The sequence below is a fragment of the Nyctereutes procyonoides genome, unplaced genomic scaffold, assembly GCF_905146905.1.
Source record: "Nyctereutes procyonoides isolate TBG_1078 unplaced genomic scaffold, NYPRO_anot_genome, whole genome shotgun sequence".
Lineage (NCBI taxonomy): Eukaryota > Metazoa > Chordata > Mammalia > Carnivora > Canidae > Nyctereutes > Nyctereutes procyonoides.
In genome coordinates this window covers 13,954,257-13,980,140 of record NW_026575132.1, presented here as the reverse complement: position 1 = coordinate 13,980,140, position 25,884 = coordinate 13,954,257, and the positions used below count along the sequence as shown (strand labels likewise).

The following is a 25,884-nucleotide window of genomic DNA, read 5'->3' as shown; positions in this document are numbered from 1 at the left end:
ATTTAATAGATATTCAAGTAATAAACTGATTGGCAAATTTTTTTGTATCATTTTAGATGGATATTTATCCTTCCTACTTTTAAAGTATTTCAGGGAGGTCAATTCTACAACCTGTTCAGAAACCTCATTCCAGTGCTTAACAACTGTCTTCTTTTTTATATCTAACCTCATTTTTTTTCTAATAAGGATTTTGGCCCATTTTCTCTAGCCTTGTCCTCAGTGGAGATGGATAACAGCTGGTTACTCTTACCACTTAACTTATCCTTCAACCTTTTCTTCAAGCAGAAATTAAAAAAAATAATTAACTCCCAACGCAGTTCACCCTCTTTCTTATTTTTGGACCACTTCCTCTGTTTTCATTATTTTCAGTACTATTATCTAGAATGACTAAAGGGCACAACACATTAATATCCAAATACGTCTACTCTGATGAGCACACCATCCAAGCCATCAATCACAAAAGCTCAGTAAGGGCCACCACTGTGAAGAGCACTGTGAGGAAGCCCTTTCCCTTTAGTGGAATTTCTGACCCCACAGAGGGCAAGGATCAGACACAAAAAACCTAAAGTAAAACACAAGTCTGCCTATGGGAAGTCCAAAATGAAAAGACTCAGGATGCAGGAGTTTTGATGGGAAAGAAAGAAATGCAGGTCAAAGAAGGATTCATAAGGGAGATAGGGCTTAAGGTGGGCTTCAGAAGTCTGGCAGGGCTGAGAGAGAGAGAGAGAGAGAGAGAGAGAGAGAGAGAGAGAGAGATGAGAGACAGGGAGGGAGAAAAATGAGAGGGAGGGAGGGGGAAAGGGAGGGGGTAGGGAGAGAGAAGGGAGATGATCCTGAAAGTGGATGCCATCTTAGGGCTTGACAAAGCTTGGTTTGGGTAATAGTGAGTCATCTGGTTAGAGTGGTGAGTTCACACAAAGGAACAGTTAAAAACTGAAAGAAAAAGTTGGGATAAGAATACAGAGGGTATTGCATGCCGACCTAAGTAATTTAAGCTTCAGGAGTTAACAGCTCCCAAGTGGGGGTTCCCAGGACTGGCTGCATCAGAATCATTAGAGATATCCCGATGTCATCCTAGATCTAATGATTTAGAATCTCTGATGTAAGATCCAGTGATCTCTAATTTTAACAAGCTCTGTAGAGGGCTCTAGAGGACAGTTGGATTTCTGAGAACTACTAGGTAATTGGTAACATCTTGGTTCCTAGAGCAGAATAGGTTCTATTTTAAGAACACTCCATGTGCCAGGCATTTTTCATATATCATCTAATCCACTCTCAAAGCAACTCTATCAGGTAGATGCTATTAATATTCCAATTTTACAGAAGAGGAAACAGCACAGAAAGGTTAAGTAGGTGCTGAAGGACCAAAAGGTACAAAGAAATGGAGTTGGGGTTTGAACCTAAGTAGATTTGGCCTCAGAGGATCTGTTCCTGGCCACTAGGCCAGAAGCATTTTAGTGTCGAAGGCTTTCATTAAATATCTGATAACCAAGTGCATAAATGACTACTGGATATGCCTAGGATGAACTGGAATGAAGAAAGGAAGAAAGTAGGCAGCTAGGAGTTTATTGACACAATCTCCTTATAAATAACAAAGACTGTGGTTAGCAAGCAAACCATGGTGGAGATGGAGAAGGAGGCAGGGATGTCAGAGACAGTGTTCTGCAAGTATCAACAGGAGTGCTGGCTTAATGGAAAGGAGGGAAAGGCAAGAGTGGCATGAGTGGCATCTCGGACGGATGCCACAGGATTCCTGGCAGTGCTTCCTACAGAGTCAGGAACATCAGGATGAGCTGGTGACTTAGAGGAGTCAGTGACGAATTAGATTTTAGCCCACGTTGAAGCTGAGGTTGAGGCAAGGCCACCATGCAGAAATGATCAGCAGCGGGCTGGAGAAGCAAAATTGGATTGTCTCCAAAATCCCGTTAGATATTATTTAGCATGGTTGAGATAATAGTCCTAGATGTGCAATCCAATAATATTTGTGTATCTCTTATCCATTTTTCAATTTGTATATCTCCTATATCTGTCTGTAATCGTTCTGGGAAGCCTCTCTCTTACATGGTTATTATGCCAAAGATTCAAGTCTTTTCCCTTAATTATGAACCACTTCATGTTATTAAGTTGCTGTTTCATAGGTTGACTTGAGAAAGGAAAATCCAATGAGTAGCAAAAATAAAAACATATGGGTTCTCCAGGGTGTACGAAAGTATATACAGAACTGTGGCTGATGTCAATGCGTTTTTAGATGCTAATACAATAGCAGGGATGATTAAGAGGGGACTTGGTATTGCTAATCAGTTCAAAGTCTGGCTCTAGGCAGGCAGATTCACTTCTCAATGTCTCATTCTTTATTACCTGCAAAGTAAAGCTTACTATTTGCCACCCTCATCTCCCATGCATCTTAAAGATGGATGCTAGTAAATTACATTGAAGTTCTCAGATAAAAGGTGCTAAACAAAGAACTAATTTCATTTTTCCCTCAAGCAAATTATTAAATCTATACATGTAATTATCTAATAGTATTAAGTAAACATTGCACAAGGACATGACATTGTGCTGGACATGGTGCAAAGCAAATTAGGCAAATGCAAGTCTCAACTAGGAACTTGTGTTTATATATATGAATAAACCTGTTGTTAATATGTTTTATTAGTTATTTAATATGAGTATGCAAATAGGTCCATTAGGAAATCTTTGCATTTTATTAATCTAGCATTTTAAATGATTATATTTCACCTTAAATGCTAATGAAGTTTATTTATTAATGTGTATCTTCTACTTTAGCGCCGGTGAAAGTTCCTTTTAGCATATCAATTTCTTTAAAAGTTAAGCTGATGTTTTTTTTTTTCCACTGGACTTTTGTTCTGATCTGTTAACAAATCTAAACCTCATTATCCAAGAAAAGTAATGAGATAAAGGAGTCTATTTTTCTTCGGTGCTCTTTCGTAATTCACATTAACGTTAATGGGAGTTGTGCACGCATATTAGGAGAAGAAGAGAACCCTAATTAAACAAATCAGCCTTTCGGTTGACACTCTACGTGATCATTTGTTATTATGAAAAGTATGAGAAAATCATCCTGCTTTGGACAGCCATAAACAGAGCTCCAGAGGAATCGAGATTCCATACGGTAGGGGGGGAAGGCGATGAACAGCAATCAGCTTTTCAAATGATTTTGAAAACAAGCTACCCATACATTTGTATACTAATTAACTCCATCTATGCCCCTCGCCCCTCTATGAACGTATCCTAAAAGAAAACAGATAGAATGATAAACAAACATTTGCAGACATGCATGACAGCTGAAAAAAATTATTAAAGTCAGACACCAAACAAACTCTACATGCTGGGCACTGCAGCAGCTCATTTGTCTATGCGCTCAGCCTCTCAGCCTATCAGAAAAGCAAACCATCTGTCTCTGGGTCTTTTTTTACTTGAGAAATAAATGCAGGCCACAGAACTCTAAATTTGGTCTGATCCAGATTTAACCTATACCCTTGAGTTACCATACTTGCCTCTACCCTCATCATTTTCTCTCACTTGCCCTATTCACAGAGGCTCTCCCTCCACTTCTTTACATTCTCCTGTTTGCAATCTTTTCCTATTATGATGCTAATTTTCCTCTCTGCTGCTTAGTTGCAAACGAACAAAAGCTAGGATGTATAATACATAAATATATAAATATAATCAGCTATCACACCACTGGGTTTAATGGAAGTCAATATCGGTATATTACACTCTCTACTTTGCAATTCCATTACGGGCTCAACACTGCTGGTCATAAAAAGTAGCATTCTGAGCCCAGGCCTGTGATAGTAATAAGGAAAATAAAGGAGAGAGGTGGTCATTGCTCTTCCTAACTCGAATGAGAAATTAAAATTGCTAGGGCACTTAGCTCAGAGGGAAATTGGCAAATTAACAAAATGAGGAAACAAAATATTCATGGATCATATTGTGAAAGAGAAAGTAAATAATTTAGGATGGACAGTGAGGTGAGGATGTTCAGTTACCAAAAAGACAAAAAAGGAGCCTGACAAAATTTCAATGTGTTTTCAGCTTCTGTGCCTTTTTCGCTCATAGTGAGCCATGGAGAAGGATGGATGGCTGCACCTGTAAGTAGCCTTTGACATGCAAATTTATTATTATTATTATTTTTTTGCCAGTCATCTATTTCTCTCAGGCTCAATATATGCAGCCATTTTGCCCTGATCTGTAAGGTTCTCTGTTTTCAATGCATTTCTGTATATAGCTTGCAGCTGAATTAAGAACTTTGACCTACTTTGGCTTTCATTATTCATCTGAAATTTCATGTTTCAAACTGCCTCTACTTCATGAAGCAAAGCACCTTATCTCTAGCCTGTTGCTGGCCTTTTGCCTTTGGGGAAATGACTGTTAAAATTTTCATTGGCCTGGCTACATTAGATAGGTTGCCCTTCATACCCATAAAGTTGAAGGGATACCCAGACATTTTACAACCACTATCTAGAAAGAGGTAATGACAGGCACAGCCACATTACATTTATTGTACATGAGACCTATAACAGCCGTTATGGGATCAAGGTAAAGAGGAGAAATGTAAGACAGATGTCATGCTCCCTGAAGATTTAAGTATTCAGTCTCTATCTAACCTAATTTAAAAATCAAGTCAAAATGTATCTTTATGGGTAATGTATTATAAGACAACTTCCAAGGCAGCCCAATGAAATAACTATGAGCCATGTATTGAGAATATCAAGTCCCAAATCCATCCATCCATTCTGGTCTGAAACACATGAAGGAAAAAATTGAAAAAAAAAAAAAAAAAAAGAAACCCAACTTGTTCCTCCATCTGAGTCCGTTTTCGATTTGTATTCAAGGCCACCAAATGATTAGATAACCTTAGAAAAATAGTTCAAGGCTGTATTTAGAAAGGAGTGACCTGAATCCTATAAAATAGAAAGGATTAGATGATTTTAGTTATATCATTACTTTTTACAGTTTATTAAGCAAGATTGTCCAGTGTAAAGAAAGCATAGCATGCTCACCCAAAATACAAAGTAGCAATTTGAGGAAAAATTAAAAACTCAAAACGGAAATTTGGTGGGCTCCAAGTCAAAGGCTGATGGCTGGCTGTCTGAGCAGGGCCATGTGGGAAGACAGAAATATAGCGTACCAGGTCAGGCGCTATACTGACAGCTTTGCTTACATAAATTAACTTCAATTTCACAACATCTTGGAGAGGATGTGTTATTATTCCCAATTCACTGCTGAGTAGACTAAGACTCAAAGGGATTAATGAAGGCCACAGAGGTTGTAAGGGACAGGTTTTTAACTAGGTTAGGTATAAATTTAATGGTGATGATGTCTGTGTTGTTTGTGGTGGTGGAGGAAGGGTCATGTATGTGTGTGTGTTACGTGTAGAAGTGCTCTTTTTAAAACGATCCACAGCAAGATGTCATTATATAGAGTTTCCTTAGTTTCAATAAAATAGTATGTTTTATCCTAAAACAAATGAAACATAGATGCTTTAGTCCTTGCAAAGCTTAGAAATAAAAAGTAGATTAAAAAAAAAAAAGAACCCTATCATTAGGGTACAAAACTTAGTCTTCTTTACATAGAAACTGAACCAGTGTATCACTGAGGTATACCTATGTTGGCTGAGTTAAGAAGGAACAATGAAGAATATGCAACTGGGGCACCTGTCTGGCTCAGTCAATAGAGCATGTGACTCTTGATCTCAGCGTCCTGAGTTCAAGCCCCACGTTGGGTGTGGAGACAACTTAAAAAAAAAAAAAAGAAAAAGAATATTCAACTGATGGGCCAGGAGGAAGAGAGTAGACACACACAGCTGCAAATCAAGTCTGCCATTTAGATTGCAGCCCACGTGTCTTCAGAGTGTTTACCCCGGGTGTAATAGGGCTTTGTGTACTCAAACAGACACAATTTGGGTTAGCGTTTTGTTATAGCTTTATGTGAAGCTGGCTTAAAAATAACCTCATATTCATATGCTGCAAAAAAAGAGAGCAGGCATAAAGTGATTTGGCATTTGTACCACAGCATGCGAGGTTCTGATAACGAATCTGCTGAAATTAAGTATAGTCTGGGCAGAGGCACAGTCTGTGAGGCAGTTAGTCAGTGTAGGGGAGAGGACACCATCCCTTCTGACTTTACCTTCTTTATAACACCTACTATAGTCCTAAATAATCTCAATTATTTTGAATTAGTTATTTACTTTCTCTTCATCACCAGGATTCAAATTACCTAAGAGCTGGAGTCTGGATGTCTTGTTCAGCACCAAATAAATTGACTATTGATTCCCTCATGTTGACAAGGTAGGGCTCTGTCCCAGAGGTAGCCAAGGCAAATATCCCACCTCTCCCTGGGAAATCCATTGCTATAAGTAGTTTACATGCTTACGTGATATCATGCTTGTTTTGTTTTAAATTCACCAAAAGAAATACAAAAAGTCTTTGTGTTTTTCTTCCTCTTTTAAGACCCCCCCACCCACCAAAAAAAAAAAAAAAAGATACTATAAAAGCAAGGACTTAATTGCTGTATGCCCAGTGTCTAGAGCAATGCCTGATGCAAAATAAGTGTTCAATAAATAATGTGGAATAAATGAAGACTAATTATGAGCGTACTTGACAAAGAATAAGCACTCAGCACACATTATTAATCAGTGACTATGGGCAGACAAATTTTAAAAACAGAGATGAAGTTTTCTATTGGCAAGTGTAGCACTTTGTTATTTGTTAATCTATTAAAAAAGGAGTTTAATAGGCACAATTCCTTTCGGTACCAAAGCACACAAAGGGTATAGAAAAGGTACTTGATCAAAGGGTGCCTGGGTGGCTCAGTTGGTTAAGCGTCTGCCTTCAGCTCGGGTCATGATTCCAGGGTCCTGGGATCGAGTCCCACATCAGGTTCCCTGCTCAGCATAGTCTGCCTCTCCTCCCACTCAAGCTCTCTCTCGTTCTCTCTCTCTCTCTCTAATAAATTAAAAAAAAAAAAAAAGGAAAGGTACTTGATGAACATCAAGGTTTTCCATTCAGCGTCCAGCACAAGTTGTTAATTTGAAGGTCTTTGAAGTGAGTGATCTATAATATCAAAAGGAAACTACAGTAAGTGTGATATAAATGAATGGATTTTCAACACAGACCTGGGACAGAATTCATTTTAAAGAATGTAAAGATCCACAAATAACTAAGAAATCAGCGACTGAATACTGGACTTTCTGTTGTAGACAGGGCAAGGTTTGGTTAGCCAGAGGATATTTCTCTTCAGTGCTTAGGAAAGATCTGCTATACCCCAGGAAACCGGCCTAGGGCTAAGAGCAATCAGCTAGCCTACTGGGGGGCTGAGCTCCACCCTTTGTCTGCAAGGAGCCACGGGGGGGGGGGGGGGGGGGCATTCATTCTACAGGCCAGTGCCATGAAGAGTACAGTGCCCCAAGGAAACCAAACACAGAAAAAAATGAGCATCTTGATCCCCTAACGTCTTCTTTCCACAGCAGGTAAACAGAGGATTCAGGGAAACTAACAAAGTTGCTAAGTTCTTGGTCTGCATATTTTTCCATAATAATTCATGGCCTGTGTAAGAGACACAGTTGAATCTATGAGGAGGTAATTCCGAAATCAGCAAAGCATTAAGCCTACTGGAAGCAAGCCGCACATTTAAAGATAAGAATTAACGAGATCCCCATAATTTTTTCAAAAGGATCAGGAGTAGGTCAAATTAACTAATGAGCTTAACTGTATGACTACATATCATTAACATGAATGGACCAGCTAATATTAGAAAAGCACAAAACACTTAGCTTTTCACAAGCACAAGAGCAAAGGCACTACTAACATTCACACTTTCATGATGCATGGCTTGGTGAGGAGAGGGAGATGATTTTGTGCCCTCGGCCCGGGGCCCACTGTCCACCACACAAGTGCACACCCTGCATAAAGCTCCTTGTCAGCAGAGCGGCTGTGAAATGCAGATAATGGAAAAAAAATAATACATATTTAAGCCATACATCTACCTCCTAGAGAACCTTAAGGCAATCAATCTTTTTTAAATAAGAAAGAAACTAAGTCAATAGCATCTGAGCAACAGATGAGAATTAAAGCAAAATCTGTTGGCTAATGGTAACAGCTTTTGTGTTCTTTGTTGTTGAAAATGCGCATGTAGCAGCAACTCCAATATGCTCACAAACTCCGATGCAAAAGGCTATGGAAAACAGTTGCTATTTTTACACTGGAGATAAAATCAAACACCACCTTTCAGATCTTAATTTTGCTAAAACAGTAGAAGGGAACAAAACGGAGTTGCTAGATGTGTAAAGGATCTAGAACCTGTGATTTCCAACACCGGCAAATACAGCATATATTGGACAACGAAAGGAATAGTTCGCTCTGTATTATGGGCAACGGAGTAGGAACCTGCCAAATCAAGTCATCAGAAACAAAATACAGAGTTAAGACTTAATTTAGTAACATTCTAGAAAATGGGTGAGTTCTAATAGTTTTTATAGTTATAGACTACTCTAGTTAAATATGGCTTTTTCTTTAACACCTTAAGGAGGAAATTGTTTCCTTATAAATTACTACGATATTGTAGAAGTACTACTAATAACAAAGATGTTGGTTTTCTATTGATGCTGTAAAAAAATTATTGTAAACTTAGTGGCTTAAACAATAGAAATGCGCTGAAGTTAAGGATTCGGCAGGCTGCATCCCTTTCTAGAGGCTCTCCAGAGAGAATCCACTTCTCTGTCCTTTCTAACTTCTAGAGGCTGCCCTCATTCCTTGGCTCATGGCCACTTCCCTCCATCTCAGAGCGGGCAACACTGCATCCTCTGTACCTTTCTTCCACAGTCACTTCTCTCCTACTTTTAAGGCTTCTCGTAATTACCTTGGGCCATTGAAGGAAATCCAGGGTATTCACCTTTATATTAAGGTCATTCTATCAGCAACTTTAATTCCATCTGCACCATAATTCTCTTTTGTCATGCCACCAGGACATACTCACAGGCCCCAGGGATTGAGATATAGACATCTTTGGGGGCCACTATTCTGCTGACTAGAATAATTAACATCTATCGAATGTGTATTTCTTGCCAGGCACTGTTCTATAAGCACATTGCATGTAACTAAACAAACATAATTCTCATAATAATGGTATATTCTTATTCCCATTTTCAGATGAGGAAACTGAGGCACAGAATTAATAGTATGCTGAATGCTACCTGGATAGATAAGCAGAAGAGCTGGGATTGAATTTAGCATTCCGCAGGCAGAGCCTGCACTGTTAACCTCTGACCTCCATAAATTCAAAGGCAATTCTCATCTATATATTTGCATTGTGTTTGCCATTGTTATCAGGATGCTTAAAGCATAGCCCACAAATTCTGGCAATCATAATAATTACCTGGAAAAAGGGCAAGTTTAACATTCAGAATGTCAAAAGGAAAGACAGTGTCTATAGAGACCACGAGGAAAAACAAATCAATGTCTACTGAGAGATTTGTCCTACTGGTATCAACATTAGCTGTGATGCCCAAATATGATTTTGTGGCTTCAAATTCAGTCTCTCTCTCTCTCTCTCTTCAAATTTATATACAATAACAGATTATATTTGTATTTATATATTATTATGAATAACAGATATGGAATAGAACTTTCTCTTTCTGCCTGAAATTTTAGTTGAAAGTCCCAAACTTGAATCACCTGGGTGGCTCAGTCGGTTAAGTGTCCATCTCTTGGTGTTGGCTCAGGTCATGAGCCCTGCTTCAGGCTCCATGCTCAGTGTGGAGTCTGCTTGACACTCCCTCCCTCTTGGCCCCTTCCCCCAGTCATACTTGCATGCTTTCTCTCTCTTTTTAAAATAAATAAATAAAATCTAAAAAAAAGAAAAGAAAATCCTAAACTAAAAATCTCTGATGACAAATGCTACCCAGTACTCTTAAAAGAGATGTCTCCTAAGAGTTGACTAAGAGGTACCAACATCACCTCCCATCCCTTACCTTCATCTCATGGAAAAGAAGGGTAGAGATTGAGAGAGAGATTTTCTGTGATAGAAAATTCTAGAAGTAAAGAAAGTAACAGAAAGGGGTGTTTCCTCTTTGTGCTCCCAACAAAGTAAGTGAGGAGGCTGCAAGATTACCGCTGAGAGAATGAGGGCAACTGTATGAAAGGGGATGGTCATCCTCCCTGTTTGCTTGAGACTTGCAAACCTTTACTGGCTCTCTCCCTTCCCCATGCATGCAAGCTTGGGAGGGTCTGGCACGTGGCTCTAGAGCCTGGGAGGCACAAAACGGAGCTCAACCCTGCCCCGGAGAAGCCTGAACATGCCAGGCTGGCTGGGCATCCCTATGGCAGGAAGAGGAGAGAGGGGAGCAATGGGAACGAGCTGTGTTTCTATCATTTGGAAGGGCAAGAGGTCAGCCATTCCAGGGAGCCAAGGAGATGCTGCAGAAGGAGGTTAGGCCACTGCCACCTCCAACTGACACCACAATCCATCAGCGGGAAGGGGGGAGAAGACCGTAGGGTATGCTGTCTGGGGTCAGAGGCTAAGGGTCAGAGGGACTCAGGAAGTCAGTGGGGAAGTAAGGAGCTAAGTGGCCCACAAAGACTCTTGACAGCCAGATTATATCTGATCCAGACACCAGTTAAGTACAGCTCTTCCCTTCTTCTATTTTTTTTATTTTTTAAGTTTTAAAAAATATTTTATTTAGGGCAGCCCAGGTGGCTCAGCGGTTAAGTGCCACCTTCAGCCCAGGGCCTGATCCTGGAGACCCGGGATTGAGTCCCACATCGGGCTCCCTGTATGGAGCCTGCTTCTCCCTCTGCCTGTGTCTCTGCCTCTCTCTCTCTCTCTCTCTCTCTGTGTCTCTCATAAACAAATAAAAATCTTTAAAAAAATTATTTATTTATTCACGAGAGACACACAGAGAGAGAGGGGCAGAGACACAGACAGAGGGAGAAGCAGGCTCCCTGCAGGGAGCCCGATGTGGGACTCGATCCCAGGACCCCGGAATCTCGACCTGAGCCAAAGGCAGACGCCCACCACTGAGTCACCCAGGGGTCCCTCCACCCCTGTTTTAATAATTCCCTCCCTTCCCTCTGGGTCCAGAGCCTGAGAAGCAGAAGGTGGAGTCCTGCCACCACATCGCAGGGCCCTCCTCGGGCTTGAGGGGTAGGGAGGGGAAGTTCTGATTAACATTAGATAGGTGTTGGGCCCTGGCGCAGAGGTGGTTTTAGTACCCAAAGTGACCAGAAAGCCATCAGCTGGAGCGAGGTCATCAAATCGACATCAACAAAGCAAACGTAGAAGCAGCCGCAGAAGAGACAAAGCTGCTTTCTGAGGGTGCCCTGCTGGGACAGGCCCAGGGGCTGGGGAAACCTTGTCCCACAGCCCCCCTGGGTCAGGAGAGCGGTACCCTCGCCTCACTTTGAAAGTGAAGCAAGTAAGGCTCAGGGAAGATAAGGAACACAGGAAGCCCAGCAGCCCACGGGTGGAGGGCCATGGACTGAGAACTGGGCCGTCTGACTCCAGAGTCCGTGACCCGTGCTGACCGGCTCCTGCAGCTGCTGGCTTACGTGCTCCAGGCCTGGCCCGCGCGCACCATGAGGTCCACCTGTCCTGTCTTCTCCAAATCAAATGGGGTGTTGTACAAGCAACGGCTGGGGACTCCCTCACTTCTTGCTTTCCCCAGACAGGTGGAGGATGCACTTAATTTACCCGCATGACACTTCGGTACCAAGGGCTGCGAGCGGTGCCCATGTGTCTACCGGGCGTGAGCCTTTCTTTCACAGCAAATGTATCAGAGCCTCCCGTCCTCACCAGGGGCCTCGAGAGCCACCCAGGAAGGCCCCTTCTGCTTCTGCAGGAAAGGAACAAGCCCGCTCATAACTGAGATTTTTGCACATTTAGCTAAAAAGGAGGGAGAGCTTGCCATTTTCTTCCTGGGTGCGCCCAAACGAGGGACTTCCCCAGGGGAGACCGGAAAGCCACACATGCCTGCCGTGCCTGCCCGGCCAGCCCCTACCTCAGCATGGCACCGAATCCTTTTTTCTTGATTTTCCTCTCTGGGTCTTCATTGTCCTCTTTCAGCTTTTTCTCCTTGGCTTTCAATTTGCTCTTCTCCTTCTTCTTCTTCTTCTCCTTCTCTTTTGGTTTTTTGATTCTGCTGGCTTTACTTGCCACGTCCTCCTGCTCGCAGCTCCCCGGAGGGGTGGACTCGCAGTGCAGAGCTCCTCGGCCCGACACGGAGCTCTTATCAGACAGACCGTCTGTGCGGAGAGAAAAATCAATACATGTGGTCAGGGGCACCTACTGCTACTATATGAAGAAAAGTTAAAATGCAAAACACAGAAGAACGAAGAAAGCACTCCCGAGCTGTACCGTGCCAGGTGGCTACTTGTACCCTTTGAAGAGACGACTGCCCCAACCTGGTTACTTCAAGCAAGGCCTGGGGTTGGGCGTCGGTGAACCACCGGTGGTTTGACCGCGGTAACCATCGGAAAGGTTGGCTACGTACGTGGTAAAACACTACCACCTCTGGAAGGCAGCGTGTTAACCTCGATCAGCTGGGAAAGCCCGTCTGCCGGCAAACACGGGGCGAGCTTATTTCCAGGAGAGGCTTCGGAGCACAAAGGTAACCCGGCTGCTTCTACCCAATTAATGCAGGCAGTCGTCAGGTTGGGGCTGCTTCTAATGACTCCAGTAAGAATGTCGAGAAATGCATACTTAGTGCTCCTACCCTAAGGGGAAATGACAGTCGGTCCTTGTAGGAAAGTGAGGGAGAGCCCTTCTTTAGCATTTGCACTGTAAAATAAATTGCGCATTGTGTTACCCAATTCCGTGCTCGTTAAGCCAAAGGGCAAAACATATCAGGAGAATGAATTACTTTTAATATCAAAAATGTAATTGCGATCCTTAAATCATTTTTTCTTTGTAGTTAAGCACACATCCTTGCCTCGGACTCGCGGATAATAACGAGATGAAGAAAGGGGGGTAAGGAAGTGCTTTGTCCTACCAGCTTCTAGCTCTTCGGGTCCGTCGTAGGACTTGTCGATGGCTGCTCGGAAACTCTCGTTGCAGCCCCGGCCTCGAACCATGTGCGGCCGGGGCCGGTGGAAGGGAAGCTCGTTCTTCCTAACCTCAGCCACCGCAGTCTGGAGGCTCTCCAAGGAACTGGACTTTTTCAAACCCAGAGTTGGACCGAAATCTTTGCTTGGAGATTCTGGAAGACAAAGGCCAAAAAAGTCAACTTTTTCCTAATGGGGTACTGTCGCAGACTGGAAAAGTCTGTTGCTCCAGAGATATTTGTTTGGGTGTCTTTAAAAAGGGGGTGTCGAGTGCGTGGGGTTTGGGTTCAACCCTAGCTTTGCCAACTTTTTGTGACTTTGAAAAAGTGGTGTGAGTACTTGGAGCCCTGGTTTCCTTTATTTGTAAAGTTGTGGTAAGATGTAAAATAACAATATATATTAGATAAATAGGCCTAAGTGTGCATACACACAGGTACATAGGTATTTGCAAGTTCCTAGCAGTTTATAGAGATTTCATGTATGAGACTGTATATGTGTGTGCACGCATACACACGCATGCATGCAGGGCCTCAAAGATGCACCCATCATAGCACCCCATCCCAAGTGCTCTCCACATTGTAGCTTTTTTTTTTTTTAATATTTATTTTTTCAGAGAGAATGAGTGAGAGCTGGGGGCCGGGGAGGGGTAGAGGGAGAGAGAGAATCTTAGGCGGACTTCCCTCTGAGTGTGGAGCCCAATGCAGGGCTCGACCTCATAACCCTGAGATCATGACCCGAGCTGAAATCAAGAATCAGATGCTTAATACACTGAGCCATCCAGGGACCCCTACATTGTAGCTTTTACTATTTCCGTGACTATTTTTGTGATTATTGAGTAGCATACTATGCCTAGAAATCAACAAACACTGAAGTGACTATAATTTTTATGATTAAACACTTTACTCTAATGGCTATTAATGTATCATGAATACAATTTATTCAGTCAATAAATAAATAAAGCAAAGGAAGAAAGAAAACTTTTCTGTGTCAATGCTTATTGTTTCCAGTTGTATTTCTATTTGGGTATCTGGAAAAGGGGTAATTTTTAAATGTAATATACAGTTCCAAAAAGAAAAAAAAATAAAACCTAAATGAATTTTAGTAATCTGTTTTCTGATATGTAATATTTTTCATTGGCGCTGTTTGGCTGTGTAGCTGCCCCTTCCCCTGTGCTGTGACCTCCCTCCATTCCCAGCTACAGCCAGACTTCCGTTGTCTACAGCAGGGTCATGCAGCTAAATACCAGCAGCACAAAGATTATTTTAAAGATGGAAGGAATTCTATCAGGGGCCTTTTCCACCAGGGCTAAATCTCATGATCCTCTGCAGTTGTGGAAAAGATCCTTACCATGCAGAGGCTACATCTGCATTTCTGGGAATAAATGATTCTGTAGTTTTTCAGTAGATATAGACTGAGTATGTACTAAGGATGATCTAAATAACGTATCTTACTCAATGCCTCACACAGAGCAGGGCATTTCTTTTCTTATAATCATCTGCCTTTCATCTACTATCTACTGTCATCAGTGTTAGTTTACTTACTAACACTGTCTTTTCTTACTATCATCACTATTTTTGCCTCTACTACTGCCACTGCCATGAATACCACCACCGGCTGCTTAACACAACAGTAATACAAGAAATACTGAAGTACAACCAAGGACTAATAATCAGAATAATGACAATAGTGCTAGTAGCTAACATCGCATGGCATACTTTGTCCTGTTCCACGAGCTTTACCTGTATTACCTACCATCCTGACAGTTGTGCTACTGCTATTATTGTTAGTCCCGTTTTATAGATGAGGGAACTCACCCACAGAGCAGAGGCGGAACTGGCATAGAATGACACACAGTCTGTGTCAGAAGTAGGAACGTCCTTGGGCCGCCTCACTGTAGCATTTCTGCTCTGGACTAAATAAAGATAAACTTGCCCTCTGTCTTCTCCTTGGTTAGAGTCAAGCTACTTGAATGGACCCACAGAGTCCTCATCTCTAGAAGAAGAGCATTAGTCTAGATTGGTCCTGGTAAGATTAGCCAAACAGGCAAACTACAGAGATCAGATGCTGCAATAATTCTAGTTTCATCATTAATTTACAGGAGGCAGTTCTGCACTTTGAACAATATACATGATGACAATAAACACTGCATTTCACAGGCAATAGTGTATCTTCGATCAACACAACAGAGATGAGATGAAGTGGGAAAAAAGATTACGAGAATCTTCAGGGACAAATTTCAGATGCTACTTGTAAGTCATAACCACTGAGAGTATGTTACTACTAAATCCAGAAAGAGGCATATTTCTAATGTTCTCAGGAAGGAAGAGAATTTGAAGAAACAAATTGAATAAGATCATTTCTGACAAGAAAACAAAAGGCAACATAGAGGTTTGGGGTTATTGAAGCAACAATAAAAGCTTTGGAGTTTTACAGAAAATATTTTACACCATCAACCCCTAGGGATGTCTGACATGAAGTTTGGTGAAAACCAGAAGATAAAGAACACAATCTGAGAAAGCTTAGTTCCTCTGTAAACAATAGCAACCATCTTTTTTTTATTATTATTATTAATTGCCATCCAGGAGATTATATTAGAGCCCAAACTGTAAGAATTCACGTCAACCTTTTGCAATAAATTTCAGGGAACATGAAAGTGAATAAATCATCCAAGATAGAAGGCACGCTATCGAGAAGGAGCTCATCCGAGGCTCAGCAAGAAGTCATATTTGAGAAGGAACAAATACACTGTTACTCATTCTAAGCAAACTGAACATTAAGGATTCATGGATTTTGCAGGATTAATAGAGCCAGCAATTAATTCACTAACAAAAATAAATAGAAGCCACAAATTAGAAGCATCCACTGACAGCCAAAATTACAACCTAGCTGTTCTGGATGTAGTACATAGTAAAGTTAAAAGCAAAACTGTTTGAGTCCTAGGTTGTAAATGTGTACTCAGGGGGCTTCAGGCTTGGAAAAAAATGTTTATATTTATTCCCGGGGAGTCAACAGGAGGTAATGGTGGCAGGCTGATGTGAGAGAGGAAAATCTGAAATCAGGAATGCCTTTGCAAGGACTCACAGGGGCACTGGACTGAAGTTCCAAGTGAAAGAAGACTGTGATGTGGGCCTTGACCAGGGTTCCACATCTCCTCTATGTGTCCTAGGGCTCCCAGCAGAAGGACAAGGTTGTGGGAGGGATGTGGTTTTGAGAAGGATGATGATACCAATTGATGGGGATCAGCACAAAATTCCAACAAAACAGTACCCAATCATGTAAAGATGGTACAGGGTGAGCAGCCCAGGTGGCTCAGCGGTTTAGTGCTGCCTTCAGCCCAGGGCCTTATCCTGGAGACCAAGGATCGAGTCCCACGTGGGGTTCCCTGCATGGAGCCTGCTTCTCCCTCTGCCTGTGTCTCTGCCTCTCTCTCTCTCCCTCCCTATGTCTCTCACAAATAAATAAATAATATATATATATTTTTAAAGATGGTACAGAGTACAATAAATGGTTACATTTAATTCCTCTTCCCTTATTCTTACCTTCACCAATTCAAACATAAGTTGACATTATTACCTAGGAAATTCTGTAGCTCTTCGAATGGGAAGATTCACTGTCTATTTTAGCCTGATCATTTATACAAATTATATTTTTTCTAGGTTTCCATTAAAAGTAGAGGTCTTTCTGAAGGGATAATGTAAAGTAATTAATCAAATTCAAAACTCAGTCACTCTATCCCATTGAATTCATCCCAAAATATGATGACTCCTCACATTTTCATCTGCAGTTGATGTGATATTGGCTGTGGCTGATTTTAAGCAATTGTCTGAGAGAGTGATCTATGAATACCATGTGTTATCAGTCTCAGGGTGGGTGGACTCTGTCCAAATTTGAGCATTTACTTGTCCCATTCTGATCATCTACAGAACTAATCTTAATTTGATTGTTCAATGATTTCCAGGCCAACTTCACTTACTCGTGAATGCCAAGGAATAAATCTTCTTTCAAACTTTATTAGCAAAGCTTTATTTTTTAACTTATGACTTCTATGTCCAGTGACTATGTTCTCTAAAATTCAGATAAACTCATCTTTCCATCAGAAACATGAACTTAACAGACACAAACTTTTTTCTTTAAGATTTTATTTATATATTTTGGGGGGGAGAGAGCGCGCAAGTGAGAGAGAGTGCTGGAATACGGGGAGGGAGTAGCAGACTCCCCTCTGAGCGGGGAGCCTGATATGGGGCTCAGTCCCAGGACCCTGAGATCATGACTTGAGCAGAAGGCAGATGCTTAACTGACTGAGCCACCTAAGTGCTCCACAAACTTCTTTAAACAAATGATAGAACAGTTATCAAGGATGTTAAAAGAGGAATCTTATGTAATAAAAATTATTCTCAAGGTCATAAAAAATATTCTTAAAGTTTCATGTGCCAAATTTTTCCTTAAAATAAAAGCCTTATAAAGAGATATCACTAACATTTTTAAAAAAGATATTATAGCACTTTTGAAGATTCATCTATTCCCAAATGAAGGAAGGACGGGATTGAGTTCCAGAAGCCTTCCCCACAAAGAATAGAGGGAGATTTCTGGATCATGTCTTTTGGTCCACCAAACCTTAGATATATTCACTATTCCCTGTCATCCAGAAAAATACAGTGTTATGAAGAGAATGGACACACACAACAAGACCAAGCTTTAAAAGACTGAGGATTTCTCCATGCGAGAAATGGGCATAAAAAGGTGGCATGAGAGATACTGTCTAGGTCAAGAGGTGCCACTACAAAGCTGACTCTTCACACCCTTAGAACCCATTGCCCCCACCTTCTAGGTAGAAAGTTCCATGTCAACATATTACAAAACAGAAAGAAAGTCATTCCTTGGGGATTGTTTGGAAGTGGACCTCAGTTTCTCTGACTCAGTCTTGGATTCCTGCCCTGCCCTATGGCTGCAAACTGCTGTTGGTTCCCTACAGGAAGGTGACTAGGAGAACAGAATAAAAGTCGAGAGTGTCGTTAATAGTGAGTGATTAAGAGAGGAAGCTGTGAAACATCCCAACAACCTCCACTCTGTTGCATATTTCCTGAGTTATTAACCCCTCTGTGCTTCAGTTTCCTTATCTTTAAAATGATGGTAGGACAAGCATGGAAAAGTATCTGCCACATAGTATATGCTCATAAAGCAGTGGTGATGATTACTGTCACTATTATTTTTGTGTTATCTCTAAACATCTGAATAAGAGAAGGCCTAGCATAATTTGGTTGAGTCTGCCATTGCATTCCTTTTTTAAAAGTTGTATTTATTTATGGGGGGCTGTGCAGGGGTAAGGGCAGAGGACAAGGGAGAGAGAAAGTCAAGCAGACTCTGCCCTGAGCATGGAGCCCCATGTGGGGCTCGATTTCAGGATTCTGAGATCAGGCCTGAGCCAAAACCAAGAGTCAGATGCTTAACTGACTGCACCACCCAGGTACCCCTTCACCATCGCATTCTTAAATACAACTGTTCCTTCCACAAAAGGCTGAAAAGGGCTTCATAGAGAAACAGTAATCGTTTCTTTTTTATTCAAAAGTTGACCTGATTTTTTTTAAACAACTTCTTATATTTTTTTCTTTTGAAATAAGGTCTATGGTACCCATCTGTTCACTACATATAGAGACTATCACTGGGAAGACTGAGAGTGGAGTCTCGGCTGCCCTTTCCTTAAGGCTATAATCATTTAATTAGTCTGAGATTTCATTGGCAATATTTGAACTTCCCGTTCTAGCATTAAAATCTTGCAATAAAAGAATGCCTTAATCCAGAAGACCAGTAATTGGATCTTCCATTATTGATGAAATTGCTTCCAATACATTCTTATTAGAACATAAGGAATTATTTGGGGGAAGGTATTCACTTTCAGATATGTGGTAAGATTTTCTCCCAGTTAGAGCTTTATAATTAATAAATACTTCTGATAAATTAAGGATAAATAATATATTAATTTGCACATTTCAATAACATCAATGGCCCTCCAGGCACTTAGTGAAAATTAATTAAGTTAGTGTTCCTCCCTCTAAAATAAAGGAATTGTGCCCAGTAGTAAATTGGGGATCAGGATGATTGCAATGCTATTCAGGGGTCACAGCATGAAACTTAAGAAGGCCAGGAATTCTTCAAGATAGCTTTCATTATCAATTTGGCATTGCTGTATTATGAGCAAAGAACTTGGGCAAATACAATAGAAATGCTTTACTTGCTTCATGGGGAGTTGTGATGTGAAATTAATAGCCTTAAAACTCTTTGAATGAAAAACTATTATAAATTCCAAGTAGGAAGTCACAACACCACTTTATTCTTCAATACATCCTGCTTTGTCTTTTTATTTTAGATTACACTTAACTGAAAATTTTGTATATTTGATTTTTTTAGTAGTTTCCCCTAGAGGCAAAATGTCTTATGTGCTTTAATAGATATCATTGCAAATCCATTAGCCCAGAAAAAAAAGTTCCCCGTAATATCCAAATGTATAATTTCCCAAATTATGTTATCTGTGCTAACTGTGTCCATAATGGGCCTAATTACCTTCTTGCCTATCTCAGTATTCCAAATATTGATCATCATTCCAAGCTTATCACTGTGCCCCGTTTCCTATTCATTACCATAGGCCATAATGTAATCTGGTTTATACATTATCTGCTGTCATTTGGGTCTCAGTTCTTTTACTGGCAATTTCCAAGTTCTCCAGGAGCAGAGATTTTTCTTTTAAGTCTCATAAATCCCAGGGTCTTTTATCATTTCTTGAAATTCATGTCAAATGTTCAATAATGAACTTCTCATTAAGATTCATACATTTGCATAATCTCTCCCTATTCTGTCTCCAAACATTGTCTATTTTAAAGTGAAAATATCTAGAGAAAATACAGGAAGATTAGGTGAAAAAATGTAACACATTGCTTTGATGATGAGTGTGGGTATGGCCCTCCCAAACTCTTCAAATCTTTGCGAAGTGTTGTTATACAAGTTAAATTGTTACTAAAAGTTCCTTCTTTTATAAACTGAAAGTTGAAATCATATGCCCCATTTTGGTTCCTTTCCTGGACATATTATGTGCAACATATGTAAGGAGCAGTGACTGTATTGCACCAAAAAACATTCTTGTGACACTTTTTTTCATTTAATGTTTATTTTGTGGATAAAGAAATGGACTCTGGTTTAATTTAATGGGTAAATTATTTTAACAATACATATATAACCATTTTTCTAAACAGATTCTGTTGAGGCAACTGAAGAACTTAGACAAACTCATTCCTAATAGTGTGGTTTGTTGTGATCTTCTGCTTATCTAGCTTATTTGGGAAACTCTTACTTAGTAATAAAAAAAACCATGACAACTCACAATTGGCATTCAAGATAATAACAAATTTAAAAATTGGAGAAATAGCATTGGTCTCCAAAAGGGAATAGGGCTACTTAAATAAAACAAAACAAAATAGAATTACTTTTATTATTTAACTGGGAGGAAAAAAGACTTATTTGAGAGTCCAATAAACTGTATAAAGTAGCAAGCTTTTCTACCTGTGAAACAGGATCAATAGGATCAATAAATGCCACCTATCATTTTCTTAGTTCTGTTGACTTGGTATCCCCAGCACAGGGAAGTACTACATAAATATTTGTTGTAGGGATAAATGAAGGTGAAAATAAAGGGTGGTTACAGCACGTGGATGACCCTTTTCTCCGGTGTGCTGTGACAGGGAACAAATTTTACCTAGAGAAACACGCCTCAGACTTGCTTCACTTCCTCAAAGCGCTCACACAGTGCCTTATTCTTTGTTAATGAGGACCTGAGGTCCTTTGGTGCCATTTTCCAGGGTTTAATAATTTCTGCTCTATCCATAATTATTCATTCATTTTCTCTATGTTTTGCCTTTCTTTTTCTACCACTCATTCCTTTTGCTTAACTTCTCTTTGTAATATTAACCTTTTCTGCCATTTCTACCTCCTTGAGTGCACTTTGAATAGTCTTGTTTTTACCCATCGCCAAGAACACCCCTATCTGTCTTTTAGCTCTTGTATACCTTGGTAACAGGCTTTCACTCTGAACACAAACAGTGTCTGTGATTCTACTCCCCACACCATCCTTTCCTTTTACCATTTGTTCTTTGTATGGCTTGCATCAACAGCACATCTTTCTGCTGCTTTTGCTTGTTGAGTGGTTTCTGTCCTATGTGGTTCTAGACTATAGTACTCTCAAAGTATAATATAAAGAATTCTAATAAGTCTCCTTAAAGCCATTAGCATAACTAAAAGGTCAAAAGGATTGATTTCTTGGATGAAGACACACAAAGATGTTTTTACATGGTGTTATGTAAATTGAGTACCTATATTTTTTAGGGTCAAACGTTATTTTTGCACTTTTGCTTTACCATTTTCTCCCCTTTTGAGAGCTGATTGTATTTTAAAAAAGCACTTCAAATTCTCAGTTACGGAGTTATTTATAGAGCTGATAGAAAGTGTGTTTTTCAGTTTGGCGTGAGTATGAATAATAATCTTTCTATGGATATGTTTTAAGCAAGATTTAAATCTAATGTTAAAGTGTCAAACCAAAATTAAGTCAGCCATCAATGAGTGTTTTGGCTTAGAACTCTGCTTGATCCTAAGGTTAACAGAAGAGAAATATAATAGTAACTAACACTTCCTTGTTGCTTTATAATTTACAAAGAACCAAGTTCTTTCCTGTACAACATGAGATTGTATCATACACAATTGATCTTATCCAAATTCACTTGTACATTCATGTCCAGAGAGAGCACAAACGAAGAAGGAGGGTGAAAGGGCAGGACAAAATAACATGTAATGGGAGCAATTTCACTCACCATCCATTTCAGTGAGATGAGGCTCTAGAATGACTGCATCTCAGAGAGGGCAGGAGTTTGGAGAAATGAACTGCTTCCTGTGAGTCTCTGCTTTTTTTTTTTTTTTTTTTTTTACCCTGGGTAAACATTATATTGTTTTTTTTTTTTATTGAAATAGAATTGTCACAGAACATTGTGGAAGTTTAAGGGGTGCAAATAAAGATCTGATACACATGTATATTGTAAAAGGATTACCACTGTGAAGTTAGTTATCACCTCACATAATTACCATCTTTTGGTATGTGTGGTGAGAACATTTAAGATCTACTTCCTTAGCAACTTTCAAGTATATAATATAGAACTGTTAACTATAGTTTCCATGCTGCACTTTGATTCCCAGAACTCATTCATCTTATAACTAGAAATTTTTACCCTTTGACCAATGTACCCTATTTCCCCCATCACTAGGGTCCTGGCAACCACCATTCTATTCTCTGTTTCTATGAATTTAGCTTTTTATGACTCCATATATGAAAAAAATCATACACTATTTGCCTTTCTCTGACTGACTTGTTTTAACTTAGCATAATGCCCTCAAGTTCCATCCTTGTTGAGAATGGCAGGATTGCCATCTTTTTATGGCTGGATAATATTCCCTTGCATATACATACTTGTGTATTCTTTATCTGTTCATTCATTGATGGTCACTTGGGTTGTTTTCATGTGTTGGCCATTGTGAATAATGCTGCAATGAACATGGAAGTGCAGACACCTCTTCAAAAGAGTGATTTCATTTCCTTCAGATAGATACCCATAAGTGGGATTGCTAGATCACACAGTAGCTGTATTTTTAATTTTTTGAGGGACCTCCCTACTGTTTTCCATTGTGGCTGTACCAATTTACATTCCCAACAACAGTGCACAAGGGTTCCCTTTAACCCACATCCTTGCCAGCACTTGTTATCTCTTATCTTTTTGGTAACAGGCATTGTATCAGGTATGAGCTGATGGTCTCTTCTTGCTGCTTATGCCATGAGTATCCTATCATGGGGAGAGTCATTTTTGAGTTTCAATATTTCTATCTTCTCTGGGTCCCCAGGCTTAGACACAAATCAATCATTTCCTCTGATGCTTGACTGAAGAAACAGCATCTGTTGCAGATAGTTTTGAATTCTGTACTTTAAGGTGAATCTGGGCAATTTCCAATGATATTTTATGATTTCTCTTTCCCTGATGACTTGAGAACCATTCTTGAGAGGTGGTATCTCAGTACTATATATCTCATGTAAATCTCAGAATAACCACTCACCCAATTCTCTTCCAATTCCTTTTAAAATTCCCTGAGTTTACAGACAAAGAAATGTTGGCCTTCTGATTTGGCAAAGCCACTCAGACGCTCTGTAAGGCTTTCTTTACTATGACAACTCATGAGTTAAGCTTCTCCCACTTTTTTTGAAGCCTCAGAAATAAAAGATAAGGTGCCTACTTTCCTCTAAGATGTTATAATCCATGTGCTGAGCAAAGATGGACACACACGAAGTGATAACACCAGATAATGAACAGAAGTCCCTTCACATTTGTGAGGGATCTATCTGAAGATATACACAGATCACCAAACTTCAGAAAATAAAAATGTCTGACTCCTGGCATTCTGGGGAGTGATATTACCAATGGGTGCCATATTATCTCTTGGCTCCACCAAGTAAATGCTTCTTCAGCATGCGGTAATAATTTAAGCTTTAGAGCAACAGCTATAACAAGCACAGGTTCTGGCATCAGACTACTTAGGTTCATTTTCCAGTCCCATTCTATACTAATTGTGTTACCTTTGATGCGCTTATGCCTTTGACTCAATTTCCTCATTTGTAAATTTTGTAATTTGTAAATCTGTTACAAATTTTATAATTTGTCATAATGACAAATTTGTACAATTTGTCAAACAGAGATAATGATTACACCTTCTCCACAGGGTACGTTGGGGGATTATCTGATACAGAGCTCAAACATGATGCTTGGCACATATAAGTATTCAGTAAACATTAGTTTGTGCCATATGTCTTCTTTTATGAGCAATGTTTACACTCATTAGGAGGATATCTTTACAACCAACAGAATGCCGAGAGGATTTCTATTTCCATAGCCATACATCATGGGCCTGGGACATCATTAGCCTTGACTTTTCACTCTTCATTCAAAACTAATTATTTTTTGTATTGTTTAAGACTTTTCATCACTTTTCAAATCATCTTCTATACCCTTTACTTCTTTCAATAGCCCCAAAGCCTTGTTTCTTCAAGAGGTCTTTTCCATAAAGAAACCAAATGCTAAAATCACTTGATGGGAATACCCATGTCTGGGACAAGTAAAGAGCTAAGCAACTCTCCTCCCCCCAGACCAACCCATTACACCATCAACAAAAGGACAAATCAGGCAGCATCATAGACTTTTGGGGTTACGGGGTGATAGACAATGCTGAAGACTACAGAGCCAAGAACTCTGACACATAGCATAGTTCCGGGCTGGGGCAGTGTTAGACGCGTGAAAATTCCAGAGAGAACAAAGCACCCTGATCCTCAGTCACTGGATAAATGAACAAAGCACAACTTGTCCTTCAAGGTGGGTCAAACACAAGCAGAAGGTGAGAAGGCACTCCACAAAGGAGGAAAAGCATGAGAAAATACCTGACATTTCTCTTCAGTGGTGGGGATATAGGATGGATGGAGTGACCAGTAAGGGAAAGTGATGTATTGGGGATTGGTGGGAAAGTATGAGTAAAGTAAGATCTGAAGGGTGCCAAAATCTGGCTGAAAATATGAGACCTCAGCAGAGGGCAACAGGAATCCTTTAAAAGTTTTTCGCCAGCAGAATCGCTTGGTAATACTGGTATTTTGAGAAAAGAGAATGTGGAAGAAATATATAGGATAAACTTAGGAGCAGAAAGATTGCTGTATTATACAGTAATGGAACTCACTGCAAATAAAATAACTTGTTCTTTTCTTTCTTCCTTTTAACAATTCCAACTTCAGGGTTTTGTGAAGCAGTTTCTTCTAGAACATTTTTAGTGTGGTAAGTCAGCTTCCTTTACAATGAACAGAGACACTTGCCCCAGATGTTCTTCTGACCAACAGGAAAAGGCTGAAGAAACATGACCTGGTCTACTTGGGAGTCAAGAGGTGCTTCTGGATGTGCCTCTGTGAATGGGTAGGATAGGGGTACTGCTTGCCACCCTTAAGCTTCCTCCTGGCATGGCCAAGCTGTGACTGCCATGGCCAGACCTGATGCTATCTCCTCTTAAGCACACTTTATTATATTTTGTAATATATAATGATTAATGGGCAGTAAAACTAATAACATGGGGGCACACAAAATAAATGAGGTGGCAAATATGAAAAGGAAGTCCCACTTAATGTTGTTGTGAAATCTGACAACATGCTGGAATTTCCCTATAACTCAGCCTGGGGAACCCTTGCCAGCAGGAAACAAGGCTATAAGAAGGTGGCATTTCCATTAATAACTTCCCCTCAGGGAGGTCTATGATCAATCTTTCTTATACTGAAATTCTTGCTGGATTGTAGTGAAATTTCAGAGCACATGGAGATACTGCTGTAGTCCATCTCCAGGACACTCCTAGGTGGAACATTACAACTTGCCAGCTATCCTGATCTGTCCCTTTTATATACCCCTGGTATTGACATTCATTTTTTCCCCCACTCTATATTCACCATTCCAGCTGGAAGGAGTATCCTGTTTTGGGGGTTACTATGCTTCCCCTACTCTCACTCAGAAGTGTGCCCATGACCCAGGCATAACTGATCAGTATATTTCACATCCCTGGTTGGTTTGGTAATAGGCTGTTGGTCCACACAAGGCGACACAGAACTAGCCCTGGTAGAGTGACCAGGAAAAAGTCACTTTCTTTGCTATCCGGGTTAATGGGAGGGGAAGCCTGGAGCTGCTTGACAGCCATCTTGCTTTTCCATTAAAATGAAGTC

The 25,884-nt window shown here is 40.3% G+C and overlaps 1 protein-coding gene across 3 annotated transcripts in view; it reads right to left on the bottom strand.

The window, feature by feature from the left end:
- The window catches only part of PARD3B (par-3 family cell polarity regulator beta), a 991,638-nt gene that overhangs the window by 285,264 nt on the left and 680,490 nt on the right, over positions 1–25,884 (bottom strand). For all 3 annotated transcript variants that reach the window (XM_055345407.1, XM_055345409.1, XM_055345408.1), the window contains 2 exons: positions 13,010–13,216; positions 12,020–12,263 (listed from right to left, as the gene is read on the bottom strand). In XM_055345407.1, the coding sequence (XP_055201382.1) occupies positions 12,020–12,263; positions 13,010–13,216 (451 nt within the window). The remainder of the gene's footprint in view (positions 1–12,019; positions 12,264–13,009; positions 13,217–25,884) is intronic.